Consider the following 20,552-nt stretch of genomic DNA (forward strand, 5'->3'; position numbering starts at 1 on the left):
GATCCAATTGCAGACGGTAAAACAGTTGTTTTTTTTTCAAAGAATATCCGTGAGCGACAGCTTTAGCCCACGGTGCTTAAAAGCACATATATCGAAGCAATACATTGAACAGCGCCCCAAATAATACATGTATTTTGAAAATATTTGGTTCCGATTGATCAGGTAAGGGAAACCGTTTCCACCTTGCTCGGGTTCGAGGGTGACCTAAAACCTTTGCCATGCTGTGATTTCGGCACCCGGCCGCAGTGCGACTCCACACTAAATTGAATTTTCAATTCTACTTGCCCTTAGGTTTAAACCACAGCCATCACGAATCGCCCAGAGGGTCAAACCCAATGAGCAGATTGGAGCGAATTTCTAGGGCTAACTGCTCCCCGTGGTATCATATTTAAATCTCCTGTCAGACCTTGTAGTTAGTTATTGCTTTTTCCTGTCCTAGGTCCAGGTTCAAGTCCAGGTCCAGATCCAGGTCGAAGTTCCGATATACGAGTTTGAGCAAAGAGGAAGAGCTTTTAGTAGATGTTTCCTTGCCAATTCCATTAAACACATAGGATAACATTTCTAACCGCCAGTTTTGAATCCCACATCGCGATTTGATCAAAACTGCTTTCACTTGACGTTATCGTAGTTGACCTACTTTATGTCACCAGTAACCACTCGCTTCAGAAGTATACCGATTTTCCTGCGATACGCAGATAGGAATTCGGACTATCAGTTTTTTTTTTGTGTTGACTCGTACGGCAACCATATATGGAGCATCTTTTAGTATTTAGTCTTCTTTAAATGGTTCCAAATGATTTTTATGCAATGTACAATACAGCAATTGGGCAATCAAAACAGTATTTACAGGATGCCAACCATCCTCGACGACTTCTATTATTTCATGTCTTTGCTAACAAAATCAGCAGAAAGGAATAGGCGCAACCAAAATTCCGCGTGCTGTTATCCATCTTTGACGGGTGCTCAAAGAAATTTGCACAGCCGTTTAATTTCCATTTCCGCCAAAGGTGTGGGATGTATTAAGTGCTTAAGTCTTGACCTCCCAAAAGCGAGCAGTCAAGAAGGAAGTGTTGAGCTGTTTCCACCTCACCTTCTTTCATACAACTTCTGCAGATGGCGTCTGGTAAGATTCCTAGCCTTACAGAATGGACGCCAATAGGGTAATGGCCTGTTAAAAGTCCCTCAACTAGAGAGTGGCTAGCATTACTGAGATCTAAGAGATCACTAGATCTCTTGCGATCGATCTTGGGCCAAAAGGATATTGCGAAAACGTATTTACTGACGGTGGCCCAGCGCTGGCCAAGCTGCCGCGAAGCTCAGCTATCTAGTCGTAGAACAAAAGAGCTTACGGAATCCTTGCTAGCTCATTACATTTACAATTTCCTTCGATTCCGCTGTGTCCTGGCTGCCATATCAATATTATCGCAAAGACATTCGATGCTATTTATAGCGAGTCTAGACTAGTATCGCGGCGCTGCTGCTTGAGTGGATGCTCATTTTTCTGATGATGGATGCCCTCCGGAACATTAAATCTACTGCTATCTTAATGTCGTATTAGCTTTCACATACCAATTGTGCTAGAATAAATAATTCATGCGAGTTGTTTCTTCGATTCACTACAAATCAAAGTTTATCGATGTTTAATAAAAACGGTCCATATTAAGTACTCGTACAATACTTGTACTATTCCTTGAAGCTTCTGTGGAGACTTTAAGCTGACTGCCGTTCCACAACAGTTACCCTTTCTCGTCTGTAGCAACAGTTTCTAAGTTTTGTTGGAAAATATGTACATACATACATATGTACAAGTATATGTAATTAAGCTCTGCGCCACAACCTTTTCCAAATCTTTCAGTCTGATCTTATTGTGTGTTCGTTTCAACAAAAAACTTTTACTTTGACTCGCACTGACTACGACTCATGCTTGCTCGGTTATTAACAGATTACTTTTTATATATGTAATTATACTTATGAAAATATTAATTTTAAGAAATTGCAAAAAAATATTCTAAATAACGATAAAGTGTAGATTTATAATAAATAAATGTGTAAAGTTGTTAGTCGACTTCAGTTGTAAATCGTATGGAATTTGAAAAGACGCAATTTTGTAATATCAATTCAGCAGAAGTAATGATTAATGATTAAATAATGAATTACAAAAACAAAATATTAGTTGAAAATTAAAAAAAAAATACAAAAAACACAACTATATAATAATAAATAATAATACAAATAAATTAGATAAGACGTTAAAGTACATGCAAGCAAAGAGCAAAATGCATGCGCAATAGTTTAAAAATGTTAAAACAACAACAAACACATGTATTTCAAGTATTTAGGGAGTAAACTAAAGGTTAAAGTACGCACACGCCAAGTGAAAATATTTTAGTTTTTTTATAAAATAAAGCAAAACTACACTGAAGTGTTGCGAATATTATTGTTTTGGTGAAAAGATTTTTTTGGGTTTATTTCCTGTAAAATAGTTTTTTTAAGTAAGAAAATTTGTTTTTTAATTTTTTTAAACATTTTTTTAATTATTTTTTTTTTTGTAAATATTATTGTTTAAGGAAAAATATTTTGTGTTGTTTTTTTTTTTAATATTTTTTTTATGAAATATTATTTTTATAAACTATTTTTTTTTGTAAAATATTTTTTAAGTAAATAATAAAATATTTTCTTTTAAGTAAACAATTTTTTTTGTAATATTTTTCTTAACAATTTTTTTTTGGCAAATTATATTAAAAATGTATTTTTAATTATATTTAATATTTTGGTGAAAAAAATTTAGTATTTATAATATTTAAGCAGTGACTAATAATATATTATTTTTTCAATATTGTGTTTTTCTCAGTTTTGTGATAATTCTTTGTTGCGTAAATATTTTTGTTATTATACGTATATTTTTTTTTTTAATTAAACAAAATTTTATTGCTACGATCGAATTATTATAATATTTTAATTTAAGTTTTTTATAAAATAATACAAAATTAAACTTTAAATATTGAATATTAGCTTTTGAAAATTATTTAAATAATTTTTTTTATAAACTTTCTATTGTTTTTTTTGTAACATAAGAGTATATATTTTTTATGGAAAAATTATATTTTTTTTTGTGTACTTTGTAAAAAATTTTATTTTTTTGGAGAGTGAAACAAAATTACAAAGTAAAAAAAAATACTGCTAAATATTTTTTAAATTTTATTTTTTATTTATTAAATTGTTTTTTTTTGTAGAAACATGTTTACAATTAAAAAATAATAGGATTCCACATCTAAGAAAATAAATTTGTTTGTTTTAATTTTTTTTGAAAAATAATTTTTTTATGTAAAATATTAATTTTAAAATTTTTTTTAGTTAATTTTTTTGTGTAAATTATGTTTAAATTATTTTTGTAGACATAATTTTTACTTGTAAAATTTTTTAAAATTCAAAAACAATTTAAGTCCATATTTGGAAAGATATTTTTTGGTTTTAAATAAATATTGTTGAAATTTAAAAAAAAAAAAAATTATGGAAAACATCAATATGTAAATTTTTTCCATCCTTTTTGTAAGTTCCTTAATTTTTTTAGAAATATTTTTTTGTTTGAAATAATAAAACATAAAATATAAACAAATTTTTATTAAAACTGCCTTAAGAAATTTTGTTTTCATTTCCTTATTTTGTTTTTTGTAAAAATATCAATTTTAAAAATTTCCCTATTTATTTTTTTTTTAGTTGTTTTAAAATTTTTTTCTTTGAAAAAAAATTGTTTTTGTAAAACTTTAAATTTTTAATCTTTATTTTTATTTTTTTTTTTAATTAAAAATTTTTAATAAAGTTTGTTTTTTGTAAAAATATCAATTTTAGAAATTATTTATTTTTTTTTGTGAAAATTTTAGTTCGAAACATTAATTTTTTTTTAAATATCAATTTATTTTTATATTTTATTATAATATTCTATTTTTTGTGTAAAAATAAATTTTAAAAATTTTTCAATTTATTTTTGTTTAATGGTTTTTTCTGAATGTTAAAATTTTTATAGTAAATGAACCCGTGACACATTATAAAACACAAATTTCGATATTCCGCGAACACTTTTTTGGGCTTTAAGCTTTAAGAGCGCACACTTAATACACACACCACTGCAGCTTCATGCTATAAAGTTCCTATAATTTTTAAAAAATAATACTGCAAATTAAGTTCTCTTCAATAAACATTTAAATGGCTGAAATTAAAAAACAAAAAGTAAATTTTATGAAAATTATTCGAAGCAAAATAGGCATATGTAAAGTACTTAGAAGCACAACAAATACACACTTGCCACTTCACCAGAATTCTAAAGGCACTGCTCGCAATTTGAACCGAGAATTTCGCATTTGCAATCGGTGTGCAATTTTTGTGTGATTTTTTTTATAAATACGACTACTGTCTTCCATTAAAATGAAATGAAGAAAAGGTAACAAAAAAGAAAAACAAAAACAAAATCATTTAAGTAACTTGATTTGACCAAGCAATTCGTTGTTGTTGTTGTATGTTTCTCACTTTTGCATTTCTTTGAGTGACACACACACACCAATACACACTCACACACACACATATGTAAGCGTACTTGAGTAATTAATTAAGCTAAAATTAATTTAAACGAAAATTCAAAGAAAAAATCAACAAGCAAAAAATGCGCGACAAGCAAGTGTTACAACAACACAAAGACGAAAAACAAATATAAAATTATTTAAAAAAGGAAAAACAATTCAAATCGAATGTACCTTGTGCGAAAAAACACTGTATGTAAATATAAGTTTAATAAAATTTAAAGAAATAGAAATAAAATATAATAAAAAGTAATAATTTAATTAAAATAATAATTTAATTAAAGGAAAATTAAATTAAAGGAAAAACAATTAAATGAAAAGAAATAATGAAATTAAATTAGTGACAACAATAATCGTAGCTATTAACAAATATAATAAATTAATTAGGCAAATTAATTGTAATGAAACGAAAGGAAATAGTTTAAAAAAATAATTGAAAATACTGAAATTATAAATAAAAAAAATATAAAAAAATTATAAATAAAAATACAAAAATTAGAAGTAAAAAAATTATACAAATAACAAAAAATCACAACAACATTAGCGCCACAGTTAACCAACAAAAAATGAGCAAAACAATAAGAATGCAAATTAAAACCAAAAAAAAATAATAAAAACCAAATAGTGAAATGACATTAAACTAAAGTAACACAATAAATAGCAAAAACAAAATAAATAATTATTAAAGCAAGCAACAAAACAAAACACAACAGAATCGCATAATGATTTAAGTCATTTCGTAAATAGTTAAAATTTTCAATGCACTGCCAAAAAAGGTTTTTAAAGTGAAAATAGCGACAACAATGTTATGTTCTTTTTGTACATATTATATAATAATTAAAAAAACATAAAATTATAAATAATATTATGAAGAAAAGGAAAAACAAAATGAAACATGAATACAATGTAATTAAAATACTAACAGCTAACGGTAGTGGAAATAACTCGTAACGGTATAATTTTATTGCACTTGAATATTTAAATAATATATATACATACATACATATAATAATAATAAAATTAAAAAAATTAGAACACTATTGTAATGAATAGTTGAAGCATAAGCAATGATAGTAAATATAATAAAATTTACCGATAATTATTAAAAATAGATTTGGTATACAAAATTTTTTGAATAGTGGACAATTATGTAAGTCAGTTGCATGAGAAAATTTGAAAATTATTTTTTAATTAAATTTAATTAATAAAAATTAACAAATAATTTTTTTATTAAATTAAATAATTTTTTATTGTTTTTATTAATTTATAAAATTAAATAATGAAGTTAATTAAATTAAAAAATTAAATTTAAAGTATTTTTTTCAAAAAATTAATTAAATTTAATTTATAAAAATTTACAAATAATTTTTAATTAAGTTAATTTTTTTTTTATTAAATTCAAAAATATTTTTAATGAAATTAATTAAATCTAATTTTTTAATTTAATTTAAAAGTATTTTTTAACAAAATTAAATAAATTTAATTAATAAAAAATTTACAAATAATTTTTAATTAAGTTAATTTTTTTTATTAAATTCAAAAATATTTTTAATGCAGTTAATTAAATCTAATTTTTTAATTTAAATTAAAATTATTTTTCAAAAAATTAATTTAATTTAATTTAAAAAAAAATTTACAAATATTTTTTAATTAATTGAATAAATTAATTTTTTTATTTAATTTAAAAATATTTTTTAATGATTTGTATAATTATATTAAGTATTTAATTAATCTTAAAAGTATTTTCTAATTAATTGTTGTTTTTACATATTTTTTGTTTTTAATTTTTAATTTATATATATTTTTAATTTTTTATATTTTCGTAATATAGTTTACTATATTAAATACTTTCTCGCTTACTTACTTATATTGTCATCTGCAAAAGTCCTTCCACATTGACATTTCTCTGCTCGCTTTATATGAGCTCTACTACACATCTTTTCAAAGTAAAGTTTACAAAAAATTTTCTATAGGGAAATAGGCCTCCAAACTGGTATCACTAAGTAAGGCTAAAAATTTTAGATGACACAAGATGGCAAATTTACAATAAAGAAGTTAAAATGGAAACATCTAGGCACTTTATCATGTCGAGCCTTCGCTTGAAGCATGACAGTTGCCATTATTTTTATCGAATCCAGCGAATCGTCTGGAGCTTCAATTAGCCGCCTCAATAAGAAAGCAAGCTCTAGACGTTTTGTTTATATGCGACCGTTTTTTTGATCCGCACCCAGGAGCTGTGATCATCACAACGGACAGGCATTATTAGGTTTCCAAGTGGGATAATTCGTGGCCTCAGCAGAAATCAGTCTAACCTAAACTAACCTATACATATATCAATATGTCTACTTGTTAATAGCATACTATTTGATTAATACCTGTTGGTTGTTTGTTTCACAATTTTCCAAATATCTAAGATAGAGGAAATTATCTACGACTTCGAAGTTATGACTGTCAAAAGTGAGAGCCAAGTCGCGAATGCCACAACTGAATGTTTGATGACAGTTGATATTTCGTCTTGCCCTCGTTCACTACTAGACCCATTTGCTTTGCTCATTTGTCTAACATGGAGAAAGCAGAACTAACGCCGCGATTGTTATGGCCAATAATATCGAGGTTTCACAAATCCAAAGCAGGCATAGATAGCCTAACTATCTTTTACAAAATTATGACCTTTGTTCCTTACCTTTGTTTGCCTTGAAGCCCAGACTCAAAATTTACTTTACTCGGCACACGGCATCTCCTTATCGAGAGTTGTTTCACTTATAGTACGATTAGGGATAGTAACTGAAAGTGTATGGTTTTGGGTATTTACTGCTTGCAATGCTCATCTGATGACTGGCTGTAGATGAAGGCTTTCCACTAATACTTCTAAAGTACTCTATTAAAATATATATATTTTTATTTTATTTTATTATTATTATAATTTTTTTTGATAAAGTAATTACTTATAGTTTTGGTATAATTACCTATAATTTTTTCATAATAATTATTTGGAAATACTTATATATGCACCGTCATCGTTGCCTGCCCATGTGAGACGGCTTGTTATGGTTAAATTCACCCATAAATAACTAGTTTAACGATACCATAACAATTAACTGAAATATATTCTAATGTTGAAATTATATATGATTATTATATCTATAATTGATTTTGAGCCGCACAAGTTGTTGATTGCGACGTTTACGATTAATCCGATCTGATCAAATCACTATTCACAAAATGTACTGAAAGGAAAGAGGTTCCCATAGACGCTGCATTTTCGAATAGCTGCCGTTATTTAGTGATTATATAGAACATTACTTTCCTCAAAAAGCTTAAGGGAATGAATACAGTCTTTAACCTTACCTTTTAACAAATTTTCTGCCGATTATTTATGTAGATAGCTCCTTGCATAAAAGGAAGCAAGAGAAAGTAATGTTGCAGACATTCTCTTTTAGAATGAAGCAAGAGTAAGTAATGTTGAAAAGTATTCTAGCATTATTCATGTCATTATTCAAACATAATTTTGAAATTATTTGAATAGTTTTAGTTAAAGTTTTTGAATTTTTTTTCCGTTATTTATTTTATTTTTTAACCATTATTATATTTTGACAACAAAAGTAATATAATTTGTTAAGATTGAAAATAGATTTCTCTTCAAACTTTATATAATTAAAATATTTTTACAGCTGATTTTAATTACTTACAGCATAATATTAGTAATGGATTTGTAATCATTGGTATTTAAATATTTTTCGTCAGTCTGTCCAAACCCTAATTCCAAGTTTTCTTGCAGCAATTATGACAAGAATTAATTTTGAAAAGAGTTTTAAATTTTTTCTCTAATTTTGCAACACAATTCGTATTTAGTTTTCAGTTTTATTTTGTAATTTGCCTTAAATAAGAATTTTTTTATCAATTATTTAATATTTTAATTTTTATTTAATACTTTCAAGTTTTTCGAAAAAAATATGGTAAAAATTTAAATTATTTAAATAATTTAAAAGTAAGGCCACGAAATCAAAACCAAACGTTAACACTGAGAAATGAAACTAATAATTCATGCGAATATTTGATTACATAAACAATATTCTAAGTAATTAAAAATCGACTCCAACGGCATTGCGTGGTTGAGCTTTCCATGCGACACAGCTGGCTATAATCATTTGATTAGATGTGGGTTTTCAGATTACAAATTTTTCAAAAAAAAATTTCAAACATACCACACCGTTCCCATTACGAATTTAAAACGTAGTTAAACTTCAATTATTCCTTTAAACCAAGCTCAATCTCATTTGGTTCAGTTGTGGCGGGAGTGGAAACGATGCCAAGCAGTGCTGTGTGTTATTCTAAATGTATATAACAAAAATAAATCATTGTTTTACAGTTAAGACATACGAGTTGATTGAATTAGAAAATATATATACACATACATACATACATATAAATATGAGAGTAAAAGAAGAAAATGAAAAATAAAACAAAAATAAAAATAAAAATTTTTAATGTTCATCAAAACGTAAACGTAAACGTAACGTAAGTTTAAGTAACTTAATTGAACACATAATTATTTAATAATGAAAACATACACTATAGAGCAAAATAGAGTAAAATATCGTTAGTAAATAAAATGAAGGAAATTTAAAACTGCAAACAAAACAAGTTAAATAGATAAATGCAAAATACAATAATGACAAAACAAATAACGAATGCAATACACAAACAGAATATGAAAATAATACAAAAAAAAACAACAAAAACAAAAGAAATAACGTAGACGAAAATATTATAGCTGCAAACTCACGAACTATAAATGGTTCAAACTTTTTTTCAAAATTTCTTAAAAATATATGTTTTTATATTATTTTAATTTTCTTTTCATCATATTTTTTTAACTTCAAATTATTTATCTAATTTTCTTTTCAAAAGTTTTGGTTTACATTTTTTTAATTTGTTTTTTTATTATATTTAAAATTTTCCAATTTTTTTATAATTTTATTAAAAATAAAATTCAATTTATTAAAAATAAAATTATAAAAAGAAATTGGAAAATTTTAAACAAACTTTTTTCTATAGTTTTAAATTTCAAATTATATAATTAATTTTTTTTCAAAATTTTAATGTTTTTATTTTTGTTTAAACCTTTTTTTAATAAGTTACTTGTTATTTTTTTAAACTTTAACATATATTTTGATTTTTCTACATTTTTTTTGTCAAAATATGGATGTTTCTTCCAAATTTTTAAATTTCAAATCATTTATTTAAATTTTTTCAAAATTTCAATATTTTTCTAAATTTTAATATTTTTCAAAATTTTTGATTTTACAATTTAATTTTTAATTATTTGTCTTCTTTTCAATTTTTTTCTTAATTATAATTTTTTAAAATAAAAAAATTTAAATATCAAATTTTTTCTAAATTTTTAAATTTTAATTATTTTATAAATTTTTCTCAAATTTTTTTAATTTTCTTTTTTAAAATATCAAAGTTTCTTCTAAATTTTTAAGTTTCACAGGATTTATTCAAAAACTTTTTTTCAAAATTTAATATTTTTCAAAAATTTTAATTTTTCTGTATTGTTTGTTTAAAATCTTTTAATTTGCTTTTTTATTATTTTTTCATTTTTCAAATGTTTTTCAAATTTTTTTTTTCATTTTTTTCAATTTTTTTTATTTAATAAATATTTATTTTTAGGTATAACCAATATTAAATATAAATTAGTAACGAAATTTGCAACACAACAACACGTAAAACAAACATTATTGATTATGAAGGCATACAAATAAATAAATAAAATTACAACATATGAAAATAAATTATATAAAAATTGCTCAATTTAGCAAGAAATTTAAATAAAAATAAAGAAATGAAGAAAAATGAAATAAATAAAAAAAAAATACGTTAAGAACAATTTCATTAAAGTCTTTCATTTGCTGGGAATATGAGGGATAGAAAGTACCGACTGATCAAAATTGACGAGGAAAAATTTGAGTGGCCAAAAGCAATCAGTGAAGCGAAAACAAACAGAGCTTGAAAATGATCGTGTTGGGAACAGAGATGTATCAAATGACCTATATACCTCGTTTGAATCGACAGTAATCATTCTGGTTCATGTTTCGTTTATGAAGCGTTTCAATGTTAGATTCGTACCAAAAGACATGAATCTCATGCAAAAACGAGGACGAGAGAGATCCCAAAAGAGATGCCTGACAACTTAGCTGAAGACAAACCCAACTGCTAGCGAGTCTTGAGTTATGTCGAAACTGTCTAATATTCTAGCGAATGGTGCTTTAAAAATTAGCCGAAACCGAAAAATCCGAAAATCAAAACTCAAGGTAATTCTCTTCTTTTCTTGATTACTGCAATGAAGTTCAGCAGTCAATAAAGAATACTACGCGGCCTTTTGAGGCGTCTAAGTCAAACAATTCGGACCACAAAGGACCAGATTTGCGGACAGAAAATGCAGGGATTTTCCCTACGATAATGCACTAATATATTCTAGCATGACTGAGACTGGCTTTTTGGCCAAACACAAAACAAGAGTCATCGCTTAGCTACCGTATACGCCAGATTTGACTCCCTATGACTTGTTTCTCTTTTCCAAACAGTAAACTACACTTCAGATTTATTTGCTCGCTCTAAACATAGCTAATAAAACATAAAATGTGCATATGCACATCATTTCACAAAAATTTCTCAATATGTGTATTTTGCTCATCGATATCATATAGTTTATAAATATAAACAAAAGGTATACAACCTCATATTTGTGTATATAGAGGCTAGATGAGAACCGATTACATCTAAATCAAATCAAATGTCTTACATACAGGTATTGAGAACATAAATGATCATAATACTCACATTCTCTATATGAAGGAAATAGTTTTATTCCGATATCTTTAGTAGGGCCAGAGGTATCTGTAATGAATTCGGGTTATATGGGAAGTTTTTATTGTAGAAGTTCACGCAAGTGAGGAAAGTTCTCTGAGCGCCTTTCACTTGGCAGCAACTCGCGATTTCATTTTAAACCAAGTATCCTCTGGGTAAAAAAATAGGTTTGAAGGTGAGCTAAAGAGAGAAGGCGAAACATCCCTCCCTAGAGTTTTGCGTTGGGTTTGGTTCCGCCACGTAAAAAACACCCCTAACGAAAGACAAAAAGCCTCGGATGAAAGATCTCCCTTTTGACATCTGCTGTTATCAAACAAGCAGTCGCATTTGGGACATGGCTCGCACGTCACTATTGACATTCATAACTCCGAAGTTGTAGATAATTTCGTCCATCTTGGAACAGCATTAACACCAATAACAACGACAATCTCAAAATCCAACACAGAATAACTCTTGCCAAGAAGTGCTTCTTCGGACTGAGTAGGCAATTGAGAAGTAAAGTCCTCTCTCGGCAAACAAAGACCACACCCTACAAGTCACTCATCATCCTCGTCTCGTTATATGGTGCAGAAGCATGGACGATGACAACATCTGATGAGTTGACGTTACGAGTTTTGGAGAGAAACGTTTTACGGAAGATTTATCGTACTTTGCGCATTGGTAACGGTGAATACAGCAGTCGATGGAGCGATATGCGACGACATTGGACTGGTTCAGCGAATTAAGAGACAACGGCTACGTTAGTGTGGAGCCCCAAATAGATGGATCAAATGCTGCCGACCAAGGACCGCCCTGTGGAGTTTATTGTTTGCTGATTTTACATCATGGAGATCATACTAATAAACTAAAATAAAACCAGATTGCCATAAACCAAAAATAATAATCGCGAGTAACATCAAAACATATATAATTCGATAATAACAACAACAAACCCTTGTGATACTAAAAAACGTCCTCAACGTTTACAGAACTTGCTACACATATAAACTGTTTATAGAAAAGTATAGAAAAGCTATATAAACCAAAGATGTAAGTATATTATATAGTCCATTGTCCAAATCGAAATTTCACCCATTAAAAGTGAAATATACATTGGTAACAAAAGTCTTCCTTTTGCTTAGAAACCATGACAACATCACAACATAATCTCCCATCGGAAGAATCAGTGTAACTATCTCATTCTTCGGATACAAGTTCTTCACGATTTGATCACCCTGCAAATTTAACAGATATATAGTATATATGTAGTACATAATGTATAACAACCAAATACATATATATTACTGGAATACATATATACTCACAACATATGGACAAGTGTGATTTATATTACTGAAGGGTATAAAAAATGAATACACCAAATTGGCAATGGGATTGTTCTTCTTGTGGATATATTCGCAAGCATCTAGAGTCGAATTCAGCACAAAAGGCTTATAGCCGTTGGCTTTCTTCAAGTAAGCAATGCTCAACTAAAGTAATGATTAGAAAGCGACTCCCATGTATTGCACTTAAAAGAGGCCACCATTACAACAAACATACCTTAATATCATCGGCTGGATGCAAAAATGTTATATTTATATTCAGCGCCGTCACATCTCGTTTTATCGCACGCAAACGACACTCGTTTATCACCACCCAGGACTTATTGAAGGACTCGCAGTGCGCATTCGTAAGCTTAATATACACTTTCGGTTTGGCCGCCACCCATGTCTGTTAATTATGGAAATAATATGAAATTTCGGAAGTTTATCGTATAAGAAAACACACTTACCACGCTCAAAATTATGCATATTAGAAAGATATTAGGCGACAAAATCATTACGCGGACCAAAGATTTCATGCAGTCAAGTGTCTCGAAACACAATGCTGTCATTTTTTTTGCAGGCTATAAGGTGTAAGAGCCATAAAATAATTAGTTCCCATTGAAACAGTGCAATTTTTAAAGCGTGTTCAAAATTTAAAAACATCATTCAGTCTAATTTGCGAATGCAGTGCGATCATAATGGCACGGTTTCATAATGACTAGCACGTCACTTTTAATGACAGAGATAGAATAATTTATCCATTTATCTATTAGATACAAAATTTAACATATGTGTTCGGCTCAACTACCAGGCTAGTGGGTGTGTATCAAATTGCCTGGAATATTTAATTTCTTTATTTTTTCGTGTGAGGCATATATTATTCAATTATGTGATCCAATTCGAGGTTCCCTATTTTTTTTTAAGAAAAAAGCACAGAAACTTAAAATTTAATGTAGAATGTTTATTATCATCTAGCAAGAACATTCTTTGGCATTTATTTTTTGAAGATTATCTCCTTCAAATGTTGGCCGTGGCTACGTCTCATCCGTTGGGTACAATTTCCGATAATTTGCTCGAGCATTTCGTCTTAGTAGCTGGCGAATGACATGCGTGATACTTTTCTCGCAGGGGATTGTCCGCATAGACTTATTCCCACAGGAATCCGAAACACATTCTTTACAGAATGTGAATTTCCGTAAAAAATTGAACGATTTGTAAACGTTGTTCAGACGTAAGTCTTTCCACGATGGAATGCAAACAACACTGAACAAAAATATCATGACAACTTGTCACGACTTAGGCGTCAGCTGTCATAAAAAGGCTATTGAAAAAGTATATCTACTTAGGTCACGATATTTTTATATGAGCTTCGAGTTATCTACAAATTTTCATACAACTTCGAAGCAGCCGATACATTTTATGAGATTTTTTCATGACAAAAAACGCTCGAACCTTTGCCAATTCGATCACTCGTCTTTTAAAGATATTGACCGGAATTTGGTCAATTATGAAGTGGTATTTCATTGAGGTATCATCACTGAAATTTACATAACTTTTGAAACATAAGCAATTTATTCTCAGCTGAGACAAACAAAGGCGTATAGATATTCGTTTACTGTGAATTTGAGATATTATTCATAAAAATTTTGCTGACAAAATTGAATATTAAAGAAAACAAAACTTTAAAAAATTAAGTATTTCTTTGATTGAATGAGGAATGAAGTGAATGATGTCGTTTCAGCAAAAATTTCGGACAACTCGTTGAAGCACAAATAAGGAGGGATTGATTCACCATACTTCAGAGATAGCGAATCGAACAAACAATCAGTGTGAATCGAAATTGAAAGAAAAGCACAACTTTAATGTGATGTTTCGATTGACTGGAAAAGCAATCATACCATATTTAAGAATATACATTTTTGAGATACGCTAGGCGGCATAATGATGGACATTTTATTTTTATTTTTAGACAGTATTTTCATAATACTGGTAATAGTTACGTACCATTGCATTTTTCTGCACAAAGGAGCTCTAAAAATTTACGAATTTGTAGTCGCTATCTAAATAAAAATTTTCATAGTCTGCGAATCACAAATTTTCTGCTCATACTCGTAGTCTGGAAGTCAAAGAATTAACTACAAAAAGCTCTTCTACTATCTAACAGTATGTCAAATCAAAAGCGTAAAATGAAATCATATAAACCAATATATGTTATGTATAGGATGATACTTTCTATTATACTTTCTAAAATATGCGGCAATCTGAACTTATGCAGTTTACGATAATGATAGCTAAATGCCAAAACGCTTGGAAAGCGTGTTATACATTTTTTGCTTTACGATTTCAATTTCTTTTAACAAACACTTTTTCAGTCGAATATTCTATTATTTTGGAAAAAGTGCCGTAATAAAGCCTTCGAATAGGTGCCTGCTGAGGATTACAGGAAATGAAAACTGTGTCAACAAAAGCTCTGGAGGTTATCCTCGACATCCCGCCAATACATTTACAAGTCAACTATGAGGCAATGTCTACTGCCATCCAGTTCATGATATTAGTCCATTGGATCAAGACTCGGCGTCACTACACCATGGTATCATACTCGACCTTGTTAATGAACTCGGGCTAAAGTGGTAATTGACAAAAGAACACCCACAAGGAGTTATGCACATTGTTTTCATGATCTATTGGAAAAAAAATGAACCAATAGTTCTGTGATCCACAGTTCGAACGGCGCATTCTAAATTTTCACTGACAGATCAAAGGGTAAAAAAAGAACAGGAGCAGGCTTCTTACGAAGTAATTTAGACACAAAGGTAATTTCAAACCAAATAATTACAATTCAAGTTGAATTTGTGGGCATAACAGAAAGTATCAAGTGGACTTTTGCTCAAAACAGCAAGGTCAATAAAGATAGTAGTGGATAGACAAGCGGCAATTAAGGCTAACTTCATTAGGTTATATTAATCAAGCAATAGGCAACAATTAGACTATCAACAGAGAACTAGGTTAATATCTCGGTACAGGGTAAAATAGAAAAGCAGAAAATGAAAAGGCTGAAGGCCTAAGTTGTCCCAAACCATTCAGCACCTTCAAGGGCTGTTTGAAGCAAGAACACTAGAGAAACAACGCAGGTCTTAGAACTTAAGCAACACAGTGCAAATATCAAAGTTACTTTGGGAGGGTACCAACTTTTAGATAAATGGAAACTTAACAACATTATAAGCCATCACAGGGCACTTAAAAACGCTGGAGCTTTTTCAGCCGGCTGAAACGGCACATATTCCACGGCTCCTATGATCCATCTTAAAGAAATTGAGCAGATGGGGTGGAAAACATTAGGTTTTTTACCAAATCCTCTGAGTTGTTGGATAAGGCTTGATTTCGTTTCCAACCGGGAGCACAATAGACCTAATGGTGTCGAAAATGCGGCAGGCTACTTTGGCGCTCGTACGCCTCCCTTTTCTAACAACCAGCCAATCAATTATGGTGAAACGAATACGTTGACTGGCTCTTCATGTCGTCGATATATTCAGTGCGTACCACTCACTAACTCACTTTAGATCGAATTCATTGGCTACCCAGAGGATACTGTCCTTAATTCATTTGCCATGATCGTCATCAAAAGGGGGGTCTCTCATCCGAGGCTGTTGATGGTTTTTCATGGGGGGTGTTTTTTAACGTGGCGGGTCCCAAACCCAGCGCACAACCCTGAGGAGGGGATATTTCGCTTTCTTACTTTAGCTCACCTTCAAACGGAAGTTATTTGGCTACCCAGAGGATACTTAATCTAAGACCGGTCGGCGTGAGCTGCTTGAGCCATATGTAAGAGAACCGTTTCTGGCTACTTCCAAGTGAATGGCGGTCAGAGAACTTTCCTCACTTACGTGAACTTCTACTACATTCTACTCCATTCTCTTTTCAAGGAACCAATGCTAACACCAACAACAATGTTAGTCTCAAAATCCAACGCAGATTAACTCTTGCCGACAGGTGCTACTTTGGACTGAGTAGGCATCCTGCTATATGGTGCAGAGGCTTGGACGATGACAACATCTGATGCGTCGACGTTACGAGGTCTGCAGAAGATTTATGGTCCTTTGCGCAACGCAACTTTGACAACGGCGAATATCACATTCGATGGAACGGTGAGCTGTACGAGTTATACGATGACATTGACATAGTGCAGCGAATTAACGGAAAGCGGCTACGCTGGATAGGTCATTTTGAAAGTATTCGACGCAGTACCCGCCACGGCGAAGCAGAGGAAGAGAAAGACCTCCACTCCGTTTGAGAGATCAGGTGGAGAAGGACCTGGCTGCACTTGGTATCTCAAAATGGCGCCAAATTGTTAAAAGAAGAAACGACTAGCGCGCTGATGTTAACTCGGCGTAAGCGGTGTCTACGCCATTAAAGAAGAAGATGTATTGAACATACATAGTATAACCATGTTCATGATTAAAATTATGTCCATCGTTTAAAAAAGTTGCGTGTCTGAAATCTCAGGAACATTATTATTTATACTTTATTATCAATTAACTTGAGTAACCAGAACGATTTTTTGACTAATTAAATTACTAAAAAATTCGGCAATTCGACAGTTAGGTGGAGTAATGCCCTGCGATTATGTACAACTAAGGTCACATCAGCAGCATTGATTATTGTAATCTATAAGTGAGATCCTTCAATGGAAATCAGATGCCTGAATATATTATATGAGGTGCGCATGTGGTTTTTATATTTTACTTATTGTACTCTTATTGGAGCACTGTTATACTATATATCTAAAAACATATGATTTACTATATAATTTTTCCGTAGTCATAAAACCAAAATGAATCCAAACTTTCAAAATTTCATCCGTAAAATGAGAAATATACATTGGTTGTGAACATTTTCTTCTTGCTCAAGATCCAGTCCATAAGCAAAACATAATCACCGGCAGGTAAAAACAATGTAATGAGCTCATTCTTGGGATAAAAGTTCAACAACAGTTGATCACCCTGTAAATGAAACTCGGATTTACAACAACATCAAGTAATACGATAATTAACAATGGATTGGTGTAACTCACCATATATGGACATGTGTGGTTTATGTTACTGAAGGATTTAAAGATGTTATACACTAGGTTGGCTATAGGGTTATTCCTCTTGAGAATATACTCGCAAGCATCGACAGTCGAATTTAGTACAAACGGTTTATAGCCATTGGCTTTCTTCAAGAAAACCATGTACAACTAGCGAAAAGTTTGTCAAGAGCTTATCAGTTAAGTGCGCAAAAACAGGTGATTACTGTTATACTATATATCAAGAATCGAACCTTTATATCGTTAGCTGGATGCCGAAATGTGATGTTTATATTCAGCGCCGTCACATCTCGTTTTATCGCACGCAAACGACACTCGTTTATCACAACCCAGGATTTATTGAAAGACTGGCAGTGCGCGTTCGTAAACTTAATATACACCTTCGGTTTGGCACAGATCTTGAACATGAGTAACATAGATATTGTATTTAGTGAAATTCTAACATATATGTATATATGTACATACTTACCACGATTAAAAATGTGCAACTCATGAAAAATAATATTTTGAGTGCTCGCTTCATTTTGCGTTTTGGTGGTTCCACTCAAGTGCGTGTTTCGAAACAGAGTGTCGGAAAATAAGGTGGAAAATTTTAAAAACGCAAAAAGTTAAATATGTAATGGAATAATTATATTCCCCACAATCAAATACATATGTATGTCATATATACATACAGATAGGGTGTTCGGTTTTTTGAGTGTAATGTATTCTCGTTATGTGTACGGCCCAAAACTATTCGAAAGATATAGCGATAAGTCCAGTATGTCTGCCAGATTACCATACAAGCGCTAGCTTGCGTAAAAAGTGAGAAATCTCGATGAAAATTGGTATGTGTGATAATGGGCTGGCACTATGAAAAGGTTGGTATTGCAGATGAGGGAACGGATGATCACCCACAACCACAAAATATCGGTAAGTGGCAAACTATAAAGATGCGCGAGTAAGCTGACACAGGCATCACAAAAGACTACGTGGATCACTGTATCAGTGTTTGACGCAATTTCAAACAGAAACGGAAAATCCGAGATTCACTAGACCACTTCAAAAATTGAGAAACAAAAGTCAAAACCATGGATTTCACCCGGCGAACCTGCTCCACACATGACGTAAGCTGTCTTATCGACCGAAAATGTTATGTAAGAGCTAAACGCTTACTGGAATTTCTTTAATATGCCGAATTATTTATTAGGCAACTCCAACGACGAATTACAGAATAAATCGTCCCATTTGTCAAAGAAAAAAATTCTCGCCCCTTTCGACAATGCTCTAGCTTACACCTCTGTCGTATCAAGACCAAATTGGTCGATTTACGCCAGATTTTCTTTGAAACCGAAAACAGTCAGGTTAGGTTAGAAGTATGATCCTTAAGCATGGCTAATGAGATCACAAGTGTATTTGGCTTGATCTGGCAGATGTCATTCGAGGAGGATGTATTGAGACGAATCTATCTCATCTTCTTTCAAACAGCTGATCCAGCTGGCATCCGGAAAAAAATTAACCTCACCGCATAAATCCCGATCGGTTAGTGTCCATTTAGTTAGGGCCTCTAAATGGACACTGACCGATAAGCCATTAAAGGGTGATATACATATATTGAGAGTGATGAGCTCATTTTTTTATTTTATTTCACACACACCACTCATGTTTGGTGCGCAGGCCCGAACACGTCGGTAAGTCACATCAACTAGTGCAAGAATTGCATTTGATTGATGCAACGTTCCGATGTATAACGGTCTGACACACGGAACATACTGTGCGGGGAACCAGGAGTTGCTGAAGGTTCTCGCACGAGGATTGGAGCGTGACGGAGGTTTGGGGGACTGATCAAAATGGGAATCATGCTGCCTGTTTAAGTTCTCATGGAGCTCCTTTTTGACCATTCGGGTGGAAGACGGCGCAGTGCGCGAACTTGGTGCAGATTGCACAGTCATAGAGGCTAATATCGCATTAGTGCGATGACAGCATTGGGCCACATAATTCGTTATCCACTCCCGGTCTGTTATAAGGCTTAACAGGTCTTAAGAGTTTGGATAGAGCATTTTGGTGCAGTCGTAGCAAAAAAAAATTTACCGGGCCCCGGTTGGCCACAATTCCAGCACAAGTCAGAAGGATACGGCGCAACCGGCTGCAAGCAGTTGTTCCAGTGATGATAACCTTAATCTAAAACTTACCGATCCAAACGGCCCATATCGTATATCGCTGCCCTTCTATCGGCCACCATACTGAAGGAGCGTCTATTCCGAAGCAGTAGATTTACTACTACCTTCAAAGCAGCCACTTCCGCTTGAAAGACACTGCAGTGGTCAAGAAGTCTAGAACTGGAGCTGATGGATAGTGTAGGTACTCCTCCACTAACTCTCTCGCAGGATTTGATCCAAAAAGCTCAGCGCCCCTCTCCTCCAATGAGTCCTCCCTTCCCAATTCTACCTCGCAGATATAAAAGTAGAGAGAAGAGGTTCACACCTCCAGAAACATGTTCTACAGATGGGTTAAAAAAAACTCGGAGTATCGTATGGTCAAGTACTATATTAAACGAAATTTTGAGAAACTCATTAAGGAGTTCACACAAAAATGAATGTAACGTTTTTATAACAGTAACAGTTAAGACATTTAATATATATTTGTTGCTTTTTGGAAATATTGTTTTTAAGACTACCTTCGTAAGTAATTCATGTGGTTCGAAATATTTCACAGCCTAGAACAGATGAGGGATGT

At 31.3% G+C, this 20,552-nt stretch overlaps 2 protein-coding genes across 2 annotated transcripts; both read right to left on the reverse strand.

The window, feature by feature from the left end:
* Positions 1-11,808: 11,808 nt before the first annotated feature.
* LOC105229095 (uncharacterized) lies at positions 11,809-13,320 on the reverse strand. Its single transcript, XM_029551473.2, has 4 exons — positions 13,219-13,320; positions 12,987-13,157; positions 12,752-12,916; positions 11,809-12,661 (listed from the first exon to the last, which is right to left on the reverse strand). Exons 1-4 carry the CDS (start codon positions 13,318-13,320, stop codon positions 12,515-12,517), a joined length of 585 nt encoding a protein of 194 aa, XP_029407333.2. The 3' UTR covers positions 11,809-12,514.
* A 3,935-nt stretch (positions 13,321-17,255) lies between these two features.
* Positions 17,256-19,208, reverse strand: LOC125778650 (uncharacterized). The gene is made up of 4 exons (XM_049457409.1): positions 18,307-19,208; positions 18,071-18,235; positions 17,823-17,987; positions 17,256-17,751 (listed from the first exon to the last, which is right to left on the reverse strand). The coding sequence occupies exons 1-4, from the start codon at positions 18,358-18,360 to the stop codon at positions 17,605-17,607; spliced, it is 531 nt and encodes a 176-aa protein (XP_049313366.1). The 5' UTR covers positions 18,361-19,208; the 3' UTR covers positions 17,256-17,604.
* Positions 19,209-20,552: the final 1,344 nt, after the last annotated feature.

This window comes from Bactrocera dorsalis, chromosome 5 (genome assembly GCF_023373825.1).
Source record: "Bactrocera dorsalis isolate Fly_Bdor chromosome 5, ASM2337382v1, whole genome shotgun sequence".
Taxonomy (NCBI): domain Eukaryota; kingdom Metazoa; phylum Arthropoda; class Insecta; order Diptera; family Tephritidae; genus Bactrocera; species Bactrocera dorsalis.

Excerpts from the sequence above, each read along its gene's own strand:
- LOC105229095 (XM_029551473.2), bottom strand. The coding sequence starts at position 13,320 with ATGACAGCATTGTGTTTCGAGACACTTGACTGCATGAAATCTTTGGTC. Across the intron at positions 12,917-12,986 it reads ATCCAGCCGATGATATTAAG|TTGAGCATTGCTTACTTGAA; the intron begins GTATGTTTGTTG and ends TCATTACTTTAG. Across the intron at positions 12,662-12,751 it reads ATCACACTTGTCCATATGTT|GGTGATCAAATCGTGAAGAA; the intron begins GTGAGTATATAT and ends TTAAATTTGCAG.
- LOC125778650 (XM_049457409.1), bottom strand. The coding sequence starts at position 18,360 with ATGAAGCGAGCACTCAAAATATTATTTTTCATGAGTTGCACATTTTTA. Across the intron at positions 18,236-18,306 it reads GTTGCACATTTTTAATCGTG|ATCTGTGCCAAACCGAAGGT; the intron begins GTAAGTATGTAC and ends CTCATGTTCAAG. Across the intron at positions 17,988-18,070 it reads ATCCAGCTAACGATATAAAG|TTGTACATGGTTTTCTTGAA; the intron begins GTTCGATTCTTG and ends ACTTTTCGCTAG.